Source organism: Bos grunniens, chromosome 29, assembly GCF_055505025.1.
Source record: "Bos grunniens cultivar Pamir isolate PY7600 chromosome 29, Bosgru_T2T1.0, whole genome shotgun sequence".
Classification (NCBI taxonomy): Eukaryota; Metazoa; Chordata; class Mammalia; order Artiodactyla; family Bovidae; genus Bos; species Bos grunniens.
Window position 1 is genome coordinate 33,584,000 of NC_141193.1, and position 22,023 is coordinate 33,606,022.

At 42.6% G+C, this 22,023-nt stretch overlaps 1 protein-coding gene across 3 annotated transcripts in view; it reads right to left on the bottom strand.

Annotated features, from left to right (window-relative positions):
- Positions 1–2,945: 2,945 nt before the first annotated feature.
- The window catches only part of INTS4 (integrator complex subunit 4), a 108,476-nt gene continuing 89,398 nt past the window's right edge, over positions 2,946–22,023 (bottom strand). For all 3 annotated transcript variants that reach the window (XM_086385762.1, XM_086385761.1, XM_086385760.1), the window contains 5 exons: positions 16,159–16,218; positions 13,583–13,742; positions 13,223–13,366; positions 8,267–8,387; positions 2,946–4,196 (listed from right to left, as the gene is read on the bottom strand). In XM_086385762.1, coding sequence (XP_086241888.1) covers positions 4,018–4,196; positions 8,267–8,387; positions 13,223–13,366; positions 13,583–13,742; positions 16,159–16,218 — 664 coding nt within the window. In that variant the 3' untranslated portion in view covers positions 2,946–4,017. The remainder of the gene's footprint in view (positions 4,197–8,266; positions 8,388–13,222; positions 13,367–13,582; positions 13,743–16,158; positions 16,219–22,023) is intronic.

The window sequence follows — 22,023 nt, forward strand, 5'->3', positions numbered from 1 at the left end:
CCCCTACTTCTGAATCTCTTCTGCATGGTCAATGCTGGAAATTCCAAGAACTGGGAGAGAAGCTCTTTTTCCATGACACGATACTGAGTCCCACACACCCTTTGGTTCAATTTGTAAGTTGCGTGCACAGCCCTCACTCTGCCCACACTCAATTCCTTCTAGCTTGAGCAGCTCCTAAGACAAGAAGTCTTGTCAGGTGCTCGGTGTGTACCTGCTCCTCAGTTCTGTTTGATGAGGTCAATTATGTCAAAGACAAATTTACAGTCCTTTCAGAAGCCTGACTCTCAGCTGGCTTTTGCAGGCATGTCACGGTACTGTCAACCCTGCTCTGGACTCATGGACTCATTCATTCTTTCCTTGCTTGGTGTGTGCCAGGCGCTACGCTGGGGATACAACACAGACAGTCTTACTGCCCAGCTATTCACAGACTAGTTGGGAGAAACAGACATATAAACAGAGTGATGATGCAGAAGTTGCAAACTGTCACAAATCTACCTGGAGACAGGTTTTGCTGGTCTCAGAGTAATTTGAACATTTACTTGAATTACCAAAATTTTTAACATGGATATATATGTTTTTTTAACATGAAAATGCAGGTTACTGGCTTTTCTGGAAGAATTAGAAAATATGATCAGGTCCATACCTATGAACAGCTGAACAGCTGAGTGGAGCTGAACAGCCTTCTTCGGACAGAGAATCTGCTGATTCTTAGGTCTCTATCATTTTCCTATGGCCACTGAACCACTTCTTTTTTAAAATTGTATGAGGATTATTCTTTTTCATAACTTTGAAAAAGAGGATGCATTTATTAGCTTTACAAAGCCCCTTACTTTTTCTTTCCCCCCTGCCCACCTGCTTCAGGGTTGGCATTTGTGAACCTGCCATAAATAAAATGGTTGAGGAATGTATAGAAGGCTGTGGAAACATAAAGGCAATGCATCAAGCCCACAGGAGACACAGACAGGTTCCAGAATGAGGCTCACTCCTGAAGAATGAAAAGAAAGGGACCATAGGAGACAATCTGAAGAGCACATTCCAAGGTCCAGGTGTGAGGCAAGAGACATAATGGTGAGAATTAGGAATAACTACAGATAATCCTCTACAGCGGAAGAAGTACAGAGAATGTTGGGGACTCGGAGTATGAGGCTAGAGAGGACAGCAGGGGATGAAGAGTCTTCAAGGACAGTTTAGACTTTATCCTGGAGCCAAGAAGTGACCCACTTAAGGAGGTTTAAGCAGGGGAATGAATGTGATCAGATTTGGGTTTTGGAAAGATTACTCTGGCACCTGTGTGAAGAATGGGCTGAAGGGGAAAAGATTTGAGACAAGCAGTTCATTAGGAAACTAATCTCACACTTCTAGAGTGATGATGTAGACTGCATCAAGACAGACACATTGAGTAAAGAGGACTGAAACATTTAAAGAAGCAGAATCTAAAGGACTTGATGGCTAGTTTTATATGAAGTCTAAGGATAGTGTCCAGTGTGACAGTTTCCAGCTTTGACCAGGTACACAGTTGGTCGCTCAAATTGCAGAAGAGACCCCAGGAGAGGCCTGATTTCCAGACTTGCTTCTACTAACTCAGTCTCTCTGGCTGCACAGTTACTTATAAATGAGGGTGCCACATTAGAGCCATCTTTATGCCATCTTTATGCCCCTTTCCAGGTCTTTGTCAGAAAAATCAAGATTCTCATAATTCCCAGAGAATTCGGAGAAAGAAGAATTTAAAAGGTTGAGCTCAACCCCTCATATGGTAACTTGAATTCCTTTAAAACACACTTGTCAGGAGCCTGTTCAACCTCAGACCGAACACATTCAGCATGGAAAATTCCTGATCTTCTAAGACAACCCATTCAATTCTTACAGTTTCAAAAACTCATCCTATGAGACACTGCCTGAGAAGTCTCGAGCAGATAAGCAGTCTGCACCATCTTTTGTCTTGGATAAAATGACTGAAGAGGAAGATGATGCTTATGACTTCAGTACAGATTATGTATAATAAAGCCTTGTCCCGTAAAAAAAAAAAAACAAAAAACTCATCCTGACACTAAGGCAAAATTTGGCCCTTTGTGTATCTTCACCTTTGATGGGGAAAGTACTCTCAGGTCTTAAGACCTAGGATCAAATTCTGCCCTTGCCCCTTAGAAGAAAGACATGACCTCAAACTCTCAGTTTTCCCACCTACAAACTGGGGAATAACTGAGAAAGATTTTTATAAAAGGTGTACTGTATCTAAAAAGAATTCAGCATATTTTTCCCTTGGAAGGCTCAGTTAGCAGCATCGGTTCTTGATGTTTTCATCTGTGCGTCAACTCAGTAATCATCATTAGGTGCTTATGTCAGGGCCATGGTATGACTCAGCCTGGCTTTAAGCTTTACTTTATCTCCAAGGCAGGCAATTTTCTTTAGGGCCTCCTGTTGACACTGATGGCACATCACTGAGATGTACTAAGTAAATAAGCACACAAGAAAAGTAAACGCCATAGAGGTGATCTTCTTTTAGTCTCTTCATAGCAGTTACGACCTCCAGGAGCCAGACCACCCAGGTTCTAATTCCAGCTCGCGTTTACCAGCTATGAGACCTAGGCCAAGGAGGCAGCTCCAACACTGTAGCCATCAGAGATGGAGTTGAAAGTGCTATTTCTTATAGTGGATCCCTCTTTCCCATAATCCTGGCTTCTTTAAATTCTCTGAACTTCAACTGCTTTAATAAAAACCTACTATTAGGTTTATTATAATAGCACCTACTTCACACTATAGTTTTGAGGATTAAATGAGTTAATTCATTAAAGGGTTTGCAATACTGCTGGGCATACATTAGGTGTGTTAAACCAGAAGTCAAACGTGCTTGAATTCAAATTCCAGCTCTGCCTCTCAGGAACTGTATGTTCTTGTTATTTTTATTAGCTTTCCAAGCACCAAATATGATCAAGACTGGCCAGAGATTAAGATTCTGCCAAGCATTATTTAATTAAACCCATTCAACAACCCATAAAGTATAATTATCTCTATTTTACAGATAAGAAAATTAAGGCACAAGAGAAATTTGTAGGTTCTTTTCCATATACTTCTCCTGATGTGGTATAGCTCAGACCTTTGGACTCATTTTGGATTTGAATGAATACAAGTGTTATTACAGTATTCCTACCAATGACCTAACCTGTCAGACTCACTTGGCCGTTACAAGGATTAAATGACAGGTAAAGAACACAACACAGGCCCTCACATGGTTCACAGGCTTTACTGTTCTTACACCGCAGCTGCATCTTTAACTCACATGCAGCTCCAACACTGGAGTCATCAGAGGACTGGAAAATGACTGTGTTTCTTAAACTAGATCCCTCGTTCCCATAATGCTGGTTTCTTTTCTAAAATATGGGCCATCTCTCATATTTTGGTCCTAAGGATAATGGCAGGCAAGATCAAAAATTATCCTGAAGAATGAAAATGATTCATTCTTCAGCTGTCCATTCAGTTCTTGGCCAGCCATTGCCTGAGTTAAGGAAGGAGACTCTCAGCAAGATAATGAAGTCTAGGGCCATTCGGGAACTGTCGATGGTGAAAAAACAAAGCTGCGAAAGCCGCTTTGCGGTTGGCTCTGACAGACTGTTGCTTTAAGAAATAAGATTATGGCTCCAGTAACTGGCTCTTTAGAAGTGGCTAGAAAATTGGATCTTTTTGTTTCACACCTGAAGAATGTAGACATGTAGTATAAATGTTGAACCTATAGCCACACAGATTCCCTGAAGGACCAGGGACTAGAGCAGCTTGGTGTCTCAGTTTTATTGGGGGCAGGGCTATCGAGGTTGGGGGTAGGGGGCAGGATAGCCTTGAAGGTTTCTGTTTTCTTAATTAATGCGAAATAATTTATCCAATGCTTCATACAGATGAGACTGCAAGGGTCACATGTTCCTCCTTATGCCTATATACCATTTCCAGGTGAAATGCTCTGGCTTCTGGCTCACTCTGATCCCAAGAAGGGCCTTCTAGGCCACGGCTGTAAAGGCTGCTTGTGACTCAGCGCCTTGCAGGTTTGGGCATTATGTAAACTTTTACAGACTTGCTGAAGGGGATGGTGCCCTCGATGCCGGTTTCCACCTGGGGTGACATCTCACCACCTTCAATCCAGGGCGATTTTGGAATTCGTGAACTGGAGTTGTAGGCCAGCAGCAGCCTCACTTCCACCTGGCAGGGTTCTAGAAAAAAAGACAAAAATCATAAATGACAGGGCAACACCCAGGAATTGGGATGAAATGTCAAGTAAACGCAAGATCAAAGATGGAGGCAGCAGGGTTTCAAGAACATTTTTCACCTGTCTGCATCCCTCCCTTCCCCCATCTGCAAAACAAAAACAATTTTCCAGCCTGAATACCATGAGGCTCTTCCTAAGCTACAGACGTGCTGCGACATCTCTGCCACCGCCACCTCCTCCTCGGGTCTGTTGGGCTCCCTGCAGCTCAGAGCCATGGCTGCTGAGATGCTCAGAGAGCAAGCGAAAAACTGTCTTGCACAGAGGCCTTCCAGCCTCAAAGACAGAGGGTCATAAGGTATGTGCATATGGCCAGTTCTTGTGCCCAGGTAACCATGCTCTTTTTGGGCAGCCGATCTCAGACCTGAGGTCTATGTGCAGAGTGGACTCTGCTGTATTAGCAGAGAAGAAGCTGTTCATCTGGAAATAGTTTGGACAGAAAACACTCATTACTGAACAGGAACACATTTCAGGGACCTAAAATCATGTCACTGAACCTTCCATTCTTTCACGACATGACATTACAATACTGATCTGGTGTCTGTACCTGGCAGACCCAGAAAAATAAATAAGACCTCCCTTAAGCTGCTGTTTGGCTGAGGACGCAGAGACAGTTGCATAGAGCACAGTACACACGCGAGTCTGTAAAAAGCACTGACGAAGGCGCCCAGGAAGGCTTTGGAATGGAACACCTGCTTGGTGCCAAATACATAACTCCAAGAGTTCTTACCCTGCTGCACCACGAAAGAAAGATCGTCACGATCCCAAAAAAGTTCCAAGGTTCTCAGAGTTTCTAAGTGACTGCCCAAACCCACACTAGTGACAGAATTTGAGCTCAGTTCATAAACTGAAACACTAATCTTTCTATTAACCATGTGGTTTCAATAAAGAAGAAGGAGAGGATTTCAGAAAGACCTAACGACAGGTGCAGAGGACAAGAACACCGCAAGCTTGGGTGTCCTCCTTGATCTTGTGTGACTGGGTAACCTCCTTACTTCATGAAAGATGCAAGTTTTAAAGATGAGCCCAAGGGTAAGGGGTTTAAAGGGCAGCAACGAGGGCTGATAGAACAGGAAATGAACAAGGGCAGAGGTCCCAGGACTTCTCAATGCCTCCCCAGACATGTTCCTTGTTATTTCCAGACTTCTCCCTAGGGATCAAAACAGAGACGAGATCACTGTCTTCCAGGAAGGGAGGGCTGGCAGCCAGCCAGAGCAACCCAGCCGAGCCCAGACAGCAGCTTCAGCAGGACCATTTACCATGGGCCCCTTCACTAGCCTTCAGTGTCTGCAATGAAACCAGCACTGCTCTCCGGTCCGAGGCTCCAGTATCAGCTCTCCCAACAGGCTCTCCTCTTTTGTCCTAGATGGCTACTGCCAACCCTTGAACCACAACCCAGCCCTGGCTCTCACAGCACTTTCAGGAGCCAAACCCTGGTAAGGTCAGACAACTGAACCCTACCTGGTCATTAAGCCTTCCCTCACCAGTACATGTGAAGAGTGGCAATTCAAGCCACTGCCATTAGAGGAAGGGAGCAGAGAGAAAAAAACAAGAGGGAGAAGACAGTGGGGAAAAGAAACAAAAGATCGTCTGGGGCCAATCATGCAACCTGTTTATCATGCTTAGAAGAGTATGGCTTTATGAGGTATATATTACCACTCCACAGTCTTAAAGGAAAATGAGACAGACAGGTTAAATAACTTTCTCAGGATCACAGCAAGTAAGGCAGAATTTGGAAACCTGTCTATGTGACTCCAGGCCTAGCAGCATCCCATCTCCCAAAAGACAGGGCCTAGGTAGAAAGCTGAGGGACTAGAGGGAGGAGCCCCTTCCCAACACCAGGCCTGGTCTCCTGGGTTAGGAGGAAGAAAGTGCTGGTGCATTCAGAATGAGAACACATTTCACTATAGTATCCCAGGCCAGACGGGAGGATGGTATAGTGAAAAAACAAGGCACTTAGGAAATCTGCATGCCGGCCTCCAAGCCACCATTAATCGGCACATGGGCCCCCACTTACGCATCTATAAAATGAAGAGCAGAATACTAACTCCCACCACAGAGTTATCTAAGAATTAAGTGAATTTTTATTGCAAACTTGAAACCCTACATTCCGTTTTCATTATTTGTTGAGCATCTACTACATGTCAGGCACTAGGGACATGAGATATAGAGGTACTGGGAACACAGAGGTAAAGGTGATGAGCAAGTTTCCTGTCCTCAAGCAGCCCACATTCTAATTGCAGATAAAGTCAATAAATGAATGAGGAAACATCTGACATGAGTAACTCCTGAGCAGAGAATTAAAACAGAGATTTTAAATTATGACTAGGTAGCAGCCTCTCAAAGGAGGTAAACCTGAGTGAATTATAATTTTTCAGGCTCAAGACAGCCCAAATTGTATGCCTGGTTCATGCAGTGAGCTGCTGTATGACCAGGGACAAGTCAATACACCCCTTGAAACCTTTCAAGCTCTTCTGAGCTGTAATATGCTGTTCTGCCTCCCTCAGCCTTGGTCCCTGCAGAAAATGCTGTCCCACAGCATTTATTTCCCCATATCTAGGGTCCCTTCACCAAAAGAGATCAGAATAAGGAACTCTACCTTCCTGTAGACTTGCACTGTGACCAACAGTGCAGAACACTCCATCAGCAAGGATACGGAGTGAGGGACGTTCAGGGAGGCAGGTCCTGGGAAAAGCTTCCTGGCTGGAAGCTCCCTCAATTGTGACAGGCCCACTGGACCTCTTGGAGAAGGCAGTGGCACCCCACTCCAGGACTCTTGCCTAGAAAATCCCACGGACGGAGGGGCCTGGAAGGCCTCAGTCCATGGGGTCGAGAAGGGTCGGACACGACTGAGTGACTTCACTTTCACTTTTCACTTTCATGCATTGGGGAAGGAAATGGCAACCCACTCCAGTGTTCTTGCCTGGAGACTCCCAGGGACGGGGGAGCCTGGTGGGCTGCCGTCTATGGGGTCGCACAGAGTCAGACACGACTGAAGCGACTTAGCAGCAGCACTGGACCTCTCAAAGGGCTGCTCCGACATTCAACAGCACCATTTCCTCTTTGTGAAAACTTTCCCACCTAACACCCTTCACTGGGGAAAAGCACTAATAATGGCAATAAATAATTACGCATGTATTCAAAAATACAGTGAAAGAAAATTCCAGAAGGCATTCATCTATTTCTAAAATAAACCAAATTTGCTGGTATTGAACACCATCTCCAATAACAACCATACTTCTGAATCATCTTCAACAATTGAGGCAACACCACCGAGACCAATTCTCTCCCACATTTTAGGTTCTGCAGACTGAGTCTCTTTCTAAAGTTTCCAAAGTGCTTTACAGACTGTGGAAATGGAATGTCATTGCATTTGTATTCTCTCAGTTTATCCTTTACGAATTAAAGAAAAATATTTATGTAGCTTCTATGTGATTTTCTCAAATTATCAAGTTTCTACTCAGACGCTGTAGGGCGAAGTAGGAATAGATCATCTTTGCACTACCCACAAACCAGCCCATGTGGGAAGGGAAGGCAGAACAGTTGTCACTGTACCACTTCTGGGGGAATGAAATGAACTGTTCATATAACAAAAAGAGTGATTTTAAATTACTGGTAAAAAAAATATAAAACTGTTTAATTTCCAGAAAGACTAGTCCTCAGAATTAAGTAGTAGATTAAGAATTGTCATCTTAATTTAGAAGGTGAGGAGACAAGATTCACAAGGGAGAGTAGCCTGTCCAAGGTTTTGCAGCAGGTCAGTGACAAGGTTATGATAAGAAAATAGTCTCCAGGTGTCAGCCTGCAGTTCCTTCCATAAGACTCCATTCTATCATAATCTTTTGAAAAAAGTTTGTGCTGTATGTAATCAAAGCAATGAAGCAATAATGTCTAAATGTACCCAGTCTGAGCTTATAAGCACCTTAGGAAACCAAGTTCAACCCTCAGCAGGCCTGGTTCAATCACATATTTTTCAAACTATAAAAAACAAATGCCTTGCCCCCACTGACTCCTTACCTGTCCAGGCAGTGTGGGAGAGGAACACCTGAGTGATGAGCCGGTGGCGTCCTGGGCCAGGATTCCGAAAGTCTGCCGGCTTAGGGTGGATCATCTGAGCCTGGCCATCTGGATATAAGACCTACGAGGTGACAGACATGAGAAAAAGAGCCAGAAGAGCCATGAGCTTTTAACAAAATTACTGGTGACATATGCTGTGAACCCCAAAACAGGAGGAAAAGATAACACCATCCTTCATAAGAAACTGCTCCTTGTGGGGAGGACAATACTATCAAAATCTCTCTACCCTCCCCCCAGTACAAGCCAGTGTGTGATAAATCTTTCCTGAATTTATGGTGAGTGAGAGAAATAAGGTGCCTCTATATTAATCCTGACGTGAAGAGCCTTTGCAGGCACTCCCTGCTTCTTCTGGCTCTGAGTCACAGCATGGCCCACCATCCATCATCAACTATCAAGTATTAAGAATAATTCTGGAACCTTGCTGGTAGTCCAGCGGTTAAGAATCCACCTGCCTGTGCAGGGGACATGGGTGCAATCCTTGGTCCAGGAAGATCCCACAGGTTGTGGGGCAAACTAAACCTGGATGCCACAACTAGTGAAGCCCGTGCTCTGCAACAAGAGAAGCCATCATGAGAAGCCCACGCACCACAACAGAAAGCAGCCCCTGCGTGCTGCAACTAGAGAAAGCCTGCCCACAGCAACAAAGACCCAGCATAGCCAAAGTTAAGTACATACATACGTACGTATTTTAAAAAAGAACAATTCTGTAACTTTTCACTAGACTGTAAGCAGCCAGGAACCTGTTTCTCTCTTTCTACAGAGATAGTGCTTCATGAGGGGTCTGCTCAAATCACAGGCCAGTTCCTCAAGTCTCACAAGCTGCCGAAGAGCTCTCAACACCGAGGGGAGCTTCACAGCTATCTGTTAGAGGGCCTGTCACTGCACAGTGTACAAGTGAGCTAAAGGAAGAGATGAAGCATATCCTAGAAGCACATAGGACCTGGGCTTTGGGAATATACTGATGGGGTAAAGTTGGGACCGCACAAGTCTTTCAACTACAAAACTCTGGGGAGGCGTGTCTCAGCCCACCTGCCCCATAGTCTCATTGGTCCAGAAGTGTTGGGGCATGGCAGCTGAGCTGGACAGTGCTTTCTTATTGTCAGAGCTGTCCAACGACTGAGCAGTGAGTTCCCCATCTTCCCACCTATGATGGCATTCAAACCGTTTGGCTATGCATGTAGTAAAGCTACTCTGAAGGTGATTTTTCAGTAGAGTCTAGCAGATGAACCTTAAACAATCTACCTGCGATTGCATTTATGCACAACTGGTCAATGAACTTTTTCCAGGAACAATGTGAAACTGGTTCTCAACCCTGGCTGCACATTAGAATCACCTATGGGTTCTTTATTTTTTCTTTTTAATTGGAACCTATGAGCTCTTAAATAAAAAATACTGGTACTCATGAGTTCTACTCAAGATTCTGACTTAAACTGGTGTAGGTTGAAGCCTGTGCATCAGTATTTTTTTTTTTTTAACACATTCTGAGTAATTCGAATGCGGAGCTAGGGTAAAGCTAATGTTGGCAGTGAGAAATAAAATACTGCCTGCCGTTTCAGTAAGCAAAGGATTTTGAGCTATCAGGGACAGCAGCCACCCTCCAACCGTGAGCCCTGAGAGAACACAGGGCAGAAACAAGGAATGCCCACCATCCAGCAGTCATCAGACTGCAGTCACACCCATGGTACAGCCTGAGAAAACTCAGGATGAGAAAACACAGGATGTTGGCCCCAGACAGCTGAGGTGCATATCAAAGGAATGATTTCAGCGAGTCCAGATTCTTGCATCTTCAGAAAAGCGCTAAACTCCTTGAGATATTTAGTTTTCTTTTACGAACAGTAATCTTTCATTGTGACTACCTGGTGTTGTAGCAAAAATTCCTGTATAACCTAGTTTCCCCCACTTCCTCTTCAGAACAGTTTTCTCAGCATTAATCTGAGATGGTATCTCCCAGGCCTGAAGCCCTAAGAACATCCGCTCAAAAAAGTAACCTAACTCTCCAATTCTAGGTTGTGCATTATTTTTTCAGTCGACAGGGCAAAACAAAAAAAGCTGCAGCACAACTTCACGGCAGCTCAGCATTAGTTCTCTGTAGGTCTCATAATTTATAATAATTCCAGATGGAAAGCCAGAAGATATTTTTCCTCTACTGTCACCATAGGCAAATATTACCATCTCCAGGGCCTGATTCATCCTTATTCTCTTCCAGGAAGCTGACCCTGCCTGCTCCAAGCTACTTTTCTGTACTTACTGCCAGTGTTTATTCATATTCCCTCTGCCTGGAATACCTCTATCCTTTGCTCTTAATCATCCTTTCAGACCTCATCCATGCCACAGTATCTCAACAAGGTCTTTCTTTTCTTCAGCCACAAATTAAGGGTTTCTCCCATTGTATTCCTTATATTAATATCATACTCAGTGGCTTGCCTGGAGGACCCTGGCCTCCTGCTTGACTGTAAAGTGCTTTTGTTCAGCTCACAAGAGATACTTTGTCCTGGCCCACCTTTGAATAGGAGAGAATAACACACCCTTCTGAAGGCTGGCCATTCCCTTGGAGATGTTTTGCAAGACTGAAGGCCCTTTACTTCCCCACTGCATCTCCTTCTCTATTCTGCCTTTTGACTTTAGTTCCTCATTGCTTCTTTCTAATTTTTAAAAGAACCTGGCATCCAGTCCCCAATAAGATGGTTATCTTGAGGCACTAGCCTGCTATCTTCTTGGTTCCCGGCTCCCCGATTAAAGTCTCTTCCTTGCCTCAACACCTCATCTCTCAGATTCATTGGCCTGTTGTGCACTGAGCAGAGCCATTAGGGGAAGCACTTTGAATGAAACCGCCCACCCTGGCCAAGCACCACAGTAACCATTTGCATGAGTTGTTTAGGACAGGAGGTCCTGGTAAGGAACACGGAACTAATAAGCCACCACCAACTGCAAGAGTTGGGGAAAGATCAAAAGGAGACACCACATGTCCGACCATCTCCCAGAATCCTCAATGGTATCCATCGTGGCTGAACAAGGTGGGCACCACCATGAAGGATTCTGAATCAGAATGACTGGCTAACGACAACCCGGAAACTAATCCCATCACCAAAAAACCCAAGACTGCGAGCCACAAGGGACAGCTGTTCTCCTGGGTTCCCTGACCCAACTGCTCTCCACCTGGGCACCCTTTCCCAATAAAATCTCTTGCTTTGTCAGCACATGTGTCTCCTCAGACAATTCATTTCTGAGTGCTAGACAAAAGCCCAGTTTTGAGCCCTAGAAGCGAGCTTGGACTCGATAACATATATATTTTTTAAGCATACTGCTGAATTCTTTATAGAAGCCAAAAATTGGAAATAACCCTATAGGAAAGGAAAACTAATTTCCCCTCTACCCTTCTAGGTTCTTGTCTGAGACTCTTCTATAATAAAGGCAGATTAACAGGAGAAAAACAGAAGTTTAATAACAATACATATATATATATAAATGTGTATATATATAAGAACATATATATATAAATACATCTCTATATATAAATACATCTCTCCTAGGAGAGACCTAGGAAAACTGAGTCACCCCTTAAAACTGCCCAAGCCATCACCTTAAATACCATCTTCAGCCAGACAAAAAAAAGATGCTGAAGAGAAAGACAGCCTGTTACAGGAGGCCATCAAGTAAAACACAATTAACAAGGGTAAGTTGTCAGGCAAATTTAAGTTGGCATACTCTCCACTGATATGAGCTTCTAGAGATTAGTCTTCCAGGTACTAAGAGGGAGACATCTTACAAATGGAGATTTCCCGTATAAACGTACATTTTTCTCTCAAAAAGAGCAATTCTACTCTGTTTCCAGAGATTCACCTGTGTCTACAGACTCTCAAAAATAATCACTCCAAAGAATCTTTGGGCCCAAAAGACTTATTTTGGGTGTATGTTCTGTACACCTTCATCCCCACCTTTGAAACTTCTAAGAAGCTTCACAATCCAGAAACTGAGTCCATTAAGTCAGTCCATTATCTTACTGAACCAGTCTTAGTCTTGAGAACAGGTCATTTTAAAAGTTGTGTCTCATTTCAGGAGGTTGTGTTGCAAGTGGCTCCCAAAACTAGATCTATGTTGTCGGAACAGGCCAGTATTTAATAAGAAACCATAATATTCTTAATTCATCCTGTACCTGTCTGAACTGATGGCTGAACTTCTGTTTTACAACAGCCTGTCCACTTGTCTGTCTCCCACTGGAATTAAGCATCCTGAGGGCAGGAATTCCCTTGCCTAGCACTTAGCAGGTGCAACAGAGTAAACATTATTGCATGGATGGAAAGAAGGAGGGGAAGGAGAAAGGAGGGAAGGAAGAAGGGAGGGATACGGTAAATGGGTAGGACTCCTTTGGGGCTCAACTACAGAATGTTACAAACTGATTAGTGTCTATACTGAATCTCTCCCATCTCTAGTGCATCTATCTAACTTGGGAAAAATACTCCCTAGGACTGCTTTTTTCCCCACCCATAAATTTTATTCACCAAGCTGACCTAATCACAACCTGTATGAATTTGCTTATTACAGTTTGCTTATAGTCCTAAAAACACCAAGTCTTAACTTCACATTGTAAGAACAGAAGGGGCCCTGCCATTTAATGAACCCAGAGTGGGGACCAAGGATTTTTCATATTAATGCATCATTTCAATGTTACCATTCCTACTTGTTAGTTGTAGAATCTGAGATGCAGTTTAATGTAACCTGCTCCGAACCATATTCAGCAGTAGAGCTGGGAACTGTGCCTAGGCTCTCGTCCATAAAAACGTCTCTTCCCTCTCCCCAGTTTCTGTCCCTCAGGCAGAGATTACAGGGGGTGCTAAAGTGAAAAGTTCCAACACAAAGTCAGTTTAGAAACTCCATGGGAACCCAAACCGGACAGACCTGGACTTTCACAGTGTTCTGAGGATCCTGCACATGTTCCAGGGTTGCATCGACATCCAGGGCCACCACCAACCCAGATGTAAACCTCAAAGGGTTGTCTGACTCGCCTGCTGGCTCAATAATGGTGGCGGAGGCTTTGTGGATCTGTAAACAAGAAGAAAATATGATTCTCAAGCCAGGTCATCCCTGCGCAACAAAACATGACCTCCTTAACTAATGGATGGACATATGTTAGTCAAGCAGAAGAAAGGCCTGAACTCAGCTGCTCCACTAAGTCAAAGAAGATCACCAAGGTGAGCAGTTTTGATTCTCTGGATAGACTTGCCCTGAAGGGGTCAAGATACTGACACAGACACTGACCTGCTCTGGAAGGGGGAGGTGTAGGAAGGTGCTCTGCCGCAGCATGGCCTGCAGAATTTTGACCACTTCTGCAGGTTTGGATGTCATGAGTCGGGGCATGAGGTCAAGAAGTCTGTCCACAAAGCTGTCCTGCAGGTGGGGCAAATCAGCGATGAAACACCTGAAGGAACAAACAGAAGCAACTCGGAATTCATTCACCACAGGCTGACCCCTGAACTTCTGCCAGGCCCTGAGGTAGGAAAAGTGATGAACTGGAGGAGTTCACGGTTCCTGAGGAAAGTCATGCACCTATATAATTAAGCTGCAGTGACAAAATCATCACAATAGCCTTGTTTATTAAAATGTGCCAGGCAACCTCTTGAGTGTTTTATTTTATAAAACTAATAAATACTATCTTATTTAATCTAGCAATCCTGTGCATTGTTAGAAATATTATTTTTGTATCATAGATTCATTAATTAATATAAAAAATATGTTTAGGCCTTACCAGGTGGTAGGTACTATTCTGGACACTGGGGACATAAACAGTGAGCCAAAGAGAAGAAAAAGCCTGTGTTTTTTTTTTTTATAAGTTGAGTAATATTCTCAATATGCAAAAAATCATTTTTACTAGTCAATACAGCTTTCTAATTTGATCTTTTTTTTTTAATTTTTAATTTTTTAAAAAAGCCTGTTTTAATGGAGCTTATAACCACTGATAAGAATGCTGAGACTCAGAGAGGATAATGTTGTACTGAGGCTTAAAAAAGTTAAGTAACTTACTCCCAGCTCTGAATGATTCCATGGTACTTTGCTTTGTAAAAGGAGATAGTTAAAAAATATTTCACTGAAAGGGTGACATCAATCCTGGGACTCGGAGGCTGAAATAAGGAAGAATGTACAGCTCTTAACAACACATTCTCCTCTGTGGCAAATCAGAGCTGTCATCTTTCCAAAAATCTCTTCAATCCAACTATGCAAAAACAGATTCTCCACCTTAAAGAATCTAAAACTATGTTTAACTAAATCAGCTTGCTGTACACCAGAAATTTATACAACATTGTAAACCAACTATACTTCAATTAAAAATAAAAATCTAAAACCAAAAGTAAGGCAGGGACTTCATAGAGATTTGAAGTCAGGTTCTGAAGAGTCAAGCTAGACTGTATTATTTACTAGAGAGTAGGGCTTCCCTGATAGCTCAGCTGGTGAAGAGTCTGCCTGCAACGCAGGAGACCTGGGTTCAATCCCTGGGTTGAGAAGATCCCCTGGAGGAGGGCATGGCAACCCACTCCAGTATTCTTGCTTGGAGAATTCCCATGGACAGAGGAGCCCGGCAGGCTACAGTCCATGGGGGTTACAAAGAGTCAGACACAACTGAGCGACTAAGCACAGCACAGCATAGCCCCTACTGGTGAGGGTAGTACTACAACCTAGCCCTATAGGAAGCTGCTGCTGCTAAGTCGCTTCAGTAGTGTCCAACTCTGTGTGACCCCGTAGATGGCAGCCCACCAGGCTCCCCCGTTCCTGGGATTCTCCAGGCAAGAACACTGGAGTGGGTTGCCATTTCCTTCTCCAATGCATGAAAATGAAAAGTGAAAGTGAAGTCGCTTAGTCGTGTCCAACTCTGAGCGACCCCATGGACTGCAGCCTACAAGGCTCCTCGGTCCATGGGATTTTCCAGGCAAGAGTACTGGAGTGGGGTGCCATTGCCTTCTCCATACAGGAAGCTATCATCATCCAAATGAAAAAAGCCTGAAAAGCGAAGAGTCCTTCAAACCTGTAGAGTCAGTTTTGGTAAAGTTCAGGGGGGTAGGAACAAGGAGTGGAAGAATGAAACGTTAGATTTCAAAAGTATTACATCTTAAATTCTTATAAATCCTTCCTAGTATAGTACAGGCAGCATACCACAGGTCTGGTCACTACTTTGACTGCTACTGTTTCACCAAGCCTTCCACTCATCAACTGCATCAGTTTTAGCCAATTAACTTCATACAGAATCCTCAGAAAATATATCTAGGCTACAAAATAAAAGTTACCTACAGAATTATGGAACAATATTTTGTAGATAACAGAGAAATGCACCACTTTCAGAACCATGGTGAAAAAAATAGACAAGTTGTGACTTTGAGTTTTTCCAAATAATATTTGGAAAATATTCCAAATAATATTTGGAAAATATTCCAAATAATATTTGTCTTTTTCTGGCCCAGCTGAGTGTTGAATCAAAACACTCAATAATTCCTGATGTTTTTATTATTATGCTGTATGTTTAGCTAACTTAGGAAGTTTACACACCAGTAAAGAAAATACAATTATCTCTCAGTATTTGTGGCAGATTGGGTCTAGGACCCCTAGCACATAACAAAATCCATGGATGCTCAAGTCCTTCACATAAAAGGGAATAGTACAGCCAGGCCCTCCATATCCATGAACGCAGAAGCCACTGATACTGAAGGTCAACTGCATACAAATTAGGGCACACTGGCTACATGGGCTAAACCAAAGATTCTGGTTGTGATCACTCCTGTTTCCCTATAAATGCAATTCTCTATATAACCAAGATTTAATAAGCTAGAAAGTGATCAAATACTTACCTCTGAAAAAAGTCCACTTCCTGTAAAAATTTTTCACACATTCCAAATAAGGGGTCAACGCTATAGAAGAGAAAAAAAAACAACAAAACAAATAAAAACCCATGTTATTTGAAATCTGAGAACTGAGTAGTAAAGACCAAAGTCCCAGAAACTGAACCTACATGGAAAGACAGTGAGCATGTTACACTGTAAAAATTCTATTTCTCTTAAAGGACTCCTAAAGGACCTACAGGGAAATATTAGACAGAATCCCAAACCCAATTAAAACAGTGCAGTGCTCACTGACTCAATGAATAATCAAAATGAAAGACTATGACAGGCACACTGGGCACCAGATTCGGTTTGGATATAGGACAGGAGCACAGCTTATGGGCCGTGCAATGTCACATTCTTCCGCTGCAGCAGTCCATGCAGCAGCCCATGAAGCAATCCACAGAGCTCTCTGGGAGTTTTGACAGCTCAGGTTCAAGGAGATGAGACCTACATCAGGCCAATGTAGAGGCCATATTCATGGAGAAATTTCATGCCTCATAGGTGCTAATATCTCTTGAAGTAACCTACAGTTATACCTTCCAGGGTACCTAAAGGGATATGCTCAGTTGCAAGAATCACTGCACTCAGTGAAGGCCAAAGCCTTGGCATCTGCGTCAGGTAATTAGAGTTCACTGATAGTTCCTTCTTGTTGTTGCTGTTAGTCACTACCTTATGTCTGACTCCTTTTCGAACCCATGTACTGTAGCCACCAGACTCCTCTGTCCATGGAATTCTCCAGGCAAGCATACTGGAATGGGTTGCCATTTCCTTCTCTAGAGGATCTTCCCGACCCAGGGATCAAACCTGAGTCTCCTACATTGGCAGGCGGATTCTTTACCACAGAGCCATCTGGGAAGTCCAATAGTTCCTTCTAGTCTATATGTAATTTTCCTAGAGATCATTTTTACCACAGCAGTGTCATCTAGTAATAGAGTTGATGTCATCAGGTTTCCGGGAAACAGACTTGGAAATCAAAGGTCACATTCTCATGCAAAATGGAAAAAGATTTTGTTACTACTTTGCACACAGACATAGACTATATTTTTTCCTCTCTATCTTGGTTTCTTTGGCCTCATAGTACTTTAAACTTAAATATATACCTAATTAAGCCCAGGCAATATGCCAGGTCAATGTAACTTACTAATCAAAGAATAGATTTTTCCTTTGATCTTTGCACTTTTTTCCTTATAATTTTTACATGGAATGTTCCATTTATTTTCATTAATACATTATTATTTGAAGGAATACAGCTCCAGTGAATAAAAAACAAACACTCTTTCCTTATATAAAAACATGTAAGAGGGACTTCCCTGGTGGTATAGTGAATAAGAACCCACCTGCCAATGCAGGGGACATGCACAACTACTGAGCCTGTGCTCTAGAGACCTCAAGCCACAGCTACTGAAGCCCACATGCTGTGCCGCAACGACTGAAGCCCGGACGTCCAGAGCCTCTGCTCCACAAGACGAGAAGCCACCACAACGAGAAAGCCCACTCACTGCAACTAGAGTGAGCCCTCGCGCGGCAACGAAGGACCAGTACAAGCTAAAAAAGGGCAAGAGGACGGGCTCAAGGCTCTTAATAATCCACTTGAGTCTTTCTACTAAACCATAAGCTCCATGACAGTAGGGGCTTCATATTATTCATCATGTATTTCCTGAAACAAGCAGCTCTTCAATAACTATTTGTTGAATGGATAAATAAATAATAAATGGCAAATGGAAATGTATTCTAAAAGCAACACTAATCTGAATTATTTTCCTAAAAAGTCTGTAGCACTTGAGTCTTCCTTAACTCTGAAAAACTACCAGAAGTAGAACTGAAATTTGCTAGTGAGGTTAACCAACCAAAGATCACCAAGGATGAGACAGCTAGACAGAACTCCAGCTAAGCAGAGACTGAACTGAAAGCAAGTTAGCCAAGTAGTACCTTTTTTGGCCTGCTTACGTACAACCAGTTTGGAGAATTTCCAAGCAGTAAAATATGAAAAGATTTGACAACTCTTCCCAAACTCCCAAACAGAGTAGGTAGCCTCACCTACATGATACATGAAGTAGGCCTCTACCACTAAGAACCCCCCATTTTCAGTGTCAGAGCAAGGCCCACTAGGGAAAACCAAACACTGATCTATAACTGTTAGGCAAGCCTATACCAATTACCAATTTAAACTGGTCTAAACTTTCACTTATAAGTATAAAAACACAATGAAAAATTACCAGATGTTATAAGGATGATCAGGAGCTATCAAGAAAACCAAGAAGACCTCAATGAGATAATATCAGGGCAAGAAAGCACAAAAACCTTTTTTAAAAATTCTAATAAACAACCTCAGTAAGACTCAAGAGAAGATTTGAAACAATATTGCAATAATAAAGCAAGAAAAACTGCTAAAATAAGGTACAGAAATAAACAATAATACTGAAATCAATTCAACAGTTGAACACTAGAAGGAAAAATGAGGAAAACTGAAATGGTAAATTAAAAGAGTATGCTGAGGAATTTACTCAGAATACAAAATAGAAAAAGAAACTGAAATTGTAAGAGAAAAGATACAATGTAGGAAAAATAGAGCCAGATGATACAATATCCAGTATGACAGATTGAAGCAGATGGAAGAAGAAGTAATTAAAGAAATGATAGAGGGAAAAAAAATTTTGAGGTAAAACAGAGGTAAGGAGTATATCAAGGCTGTATATTGTAACCCTGCTTATTTAACTTATATGCAGAGTACATCATGAGAAACGCTGGACTGGAAGAAACACAAGCTGGAATCAAGATTGCCCGGCGAAATATCAGTAACCTTAGATATGAAGATGACACCACCCTTATGGCAGAAAGTGAAGAGGAACTCAAAAGCCTCTTGATGAAAGTGAAAATGGAGAGTGAAAAAGTTGGCTTAAAGCTCAACATTCAGAAAACGAAGATCATGGCATCTGGTCCCATCACTTCATGGGAAATAGATGGGGAAACAGTGGAAACAGTGTCAGACTTTATTTTGGGGGGCTCCAAAATCACTGCAGATCATGATTGCAGCCATGAAATTAAAAGACGCTTACTCCTTGGAAGGAAAGTTATGACCAACCTAGACAGTATATTCAAAAGCAGAGACATTACTTTGCCAACAAAGGTCCATCTAGTCAAGGCTATGGTTTTTCCAGTGGTCATGTATGGATGTGAGAGTTGGACTGTGAAGAAGGCTGAGTGCCGAAGAATTGATGCTTTTGAACTGTGGTGTTGGAGAAGACTCTTGAGAGTCCCTTGGACTGCAAGGAGATCCAACCAGTCCATTCTGAAGGAGATCAGCCCTGGGATTTCTTTGGAAGGAATGATGCTAAAGCTGAAATTCCAGTACTCTGGCCACCTCATGTGAAGAGTTGACTCATTGGAAAAGACTGTGATGCTGGGAGGGATTGGGGGCAGGAGGAGAAGGGGACGCCAGAGGATGAGATGGCTGGATGGCATCACTGACTCGATGGACGTGAGTCTGAGTGAACTCCAGGAGTTGGTGATGGGGACAGGGAGGCCTGGCATGCTGATTCATGAGGTCGAAAAGAGTTGGACACGACTGAGCGACTGAACTGAACTGAAGACTTCAAAGTCCCACTAAAGGTCAGTAAGAACAAGGAAAGTAAACACATACCTAGACATATTCAGAAATTTCTGAATTCTAAAAAGAAAAGTTTACAGCTTTGAGAAAAATTAATTAACTACAAAGGAAAGAGAATGAAACAGACATAGCAATATTTAGTTCTGAAAGAACTCCATTCACGTATGAGAGCAAAAGAAAGTTTCAGATATGCAAAGTCTCCATGAGTACACTGCTAAGCTAAGTCGCTTCAGTCGTGTCCAACTCTGTGCGACCTCACAGACGGCAGCCCACTAGGCTCCCCCGTCCCTGGGATTCTCCAGGCAAGAACACTGGAGTGGGTTGCCATTTCCTTGTCCAATGCATGAAGGTGAAAAGTGAAAGTGAAGTCGCTCAGTCGTGTCTGACTTTTAGTGACCCCATAGACTGCAGCCCACCAGGCTCCTCTGTCCATGGGATTTTCCAGGCAAGAGTACTGGAGTGGGTTGCCATTGCCTTCTCCGCCATGAGTACACTGCTGCTGCTGCTAAGTCACTTCAGTCGTGTCCGACTCTGTGCGACCCCATAGATGGCAGCCCACCAGGCTCTGCCATCACTGGAACTCTCCAGGCAAGAACACTGGAGTGGGTTGCCATTTCCTTCTCCACATGAGTACACTACTTATGTACTTATTCTGAAAAACAATTACTAGTGAATGTGTTCCAGTCAGATACACAGTGAATTAGAACAGGGAATTTTAAAAGGCAACTGTGGGGACTTCCCTGGTGGGCCAGTGGCTAAGATTCTGAACTCCCAATGTAGGCAGCCTGGGTTCCATCCCTGGTGAGAGAAGTAGATCTCACGTGCTAGAATTTAAAGATCCTGCATGCAGCAACTAAGACCAAACAACCAAATAAATAATTTTTTTTAAAAACATAGTTGTAGTACAAAAACAGGAGTGGTGGGCAAGCTGGAGCTAAATAATTTTGACAATGTACTTATAAAGATTGAAGCAGATTTTAATAAAGAATTCATAAAATAAGACATACATGAAAAACTGTAATTCAACATACTGTATAGCATAAGGAGCTATAGCCATTATCTTGTAATAACTTTTAATTAAGTATGATCTATAAAAATAGTGAATACCTGAAACTAATACTTTAAATCAGCTGCAATTGAAAAAAAGGATAATCTGAAACTAAATTCTAAATTATTTAACAATGTGAAACTAGCAAATAAACTTAAATTTTGATTAAACGTGGTCTTGATAAAGGTGATCATGAATTCTATTTTTAATGCTAATAAATATAAGGTCTGCTGCTAAGCCGCTCCAGTCGTGTCCGACTCTATACGACCCCATAGATGGCAGCCCACCAGGCTCCCCAGTCCCTGGGATTTCCAGGCAAGAACACTGGAGTGGGTTGCCATTTCCTTCTCCAATGCGTGAAAGTGAAAAGTGAAAGTGAAGTCTCTCAGTTGTGTCCGACTCTCAGTGATCCCATGGACTGCAGCCTACCAGGCCCCTTCGTCCATGGAATTTTCCAGGCAAGAGTACTGGAGTGGGGTGCCATTGCCTTCTCCAAATATAAGGTCAATCGATTTATTAAAAATGAGTAAAAATACTATTTATACAACTAAAAAGAGCTAACATATATTAAGGGTTTATTCTTAATGTGTCAGGCAGCATTTTAAGGGCTTTACATATAATAATTCATTAATCCTTACAATAACTTCATGACAGAGATCCAGGTACTATCATTGCCCCGGTTTAACTTACAGAAAACAAATGGAGAGACATTAAGTACCTTGCCCATGGCTACTAAGTTTGCAAATGGAGGAGTTAAGATCTGAATCTAAGCTATGAGGCACCCTAGCCCTCTGAACCAGTAGTATGTTCTACTGCTTCTAATTTGAATAGCTTAAAACCTGAATAGTATAAAACCTTCAAACCCCTGGAAGAAGAGAGAAACAAAGCAATCAATCCAGCAAAATTCAAGGAAAAAGAAAAAGTAGCAGGAACACGTACAAATGGAAAATATAAAATAATATATTATGAGGGACTTCTCTGGCAGTCCAAAGCAGGTGGCGCGGGTTTGATTCCTGGTCAGGAAATTAAGATTTTATATGCACACAAAGCAGCAGCACAGCCCAAAAAAAATGAGTAAAGACCAAATATATTGGAACCTTATTAATGACATGGAAACATGAAATATATTGCTGGATGAAGTAAAAATAAGGTACAACAGACAAGTATGTTATGATTC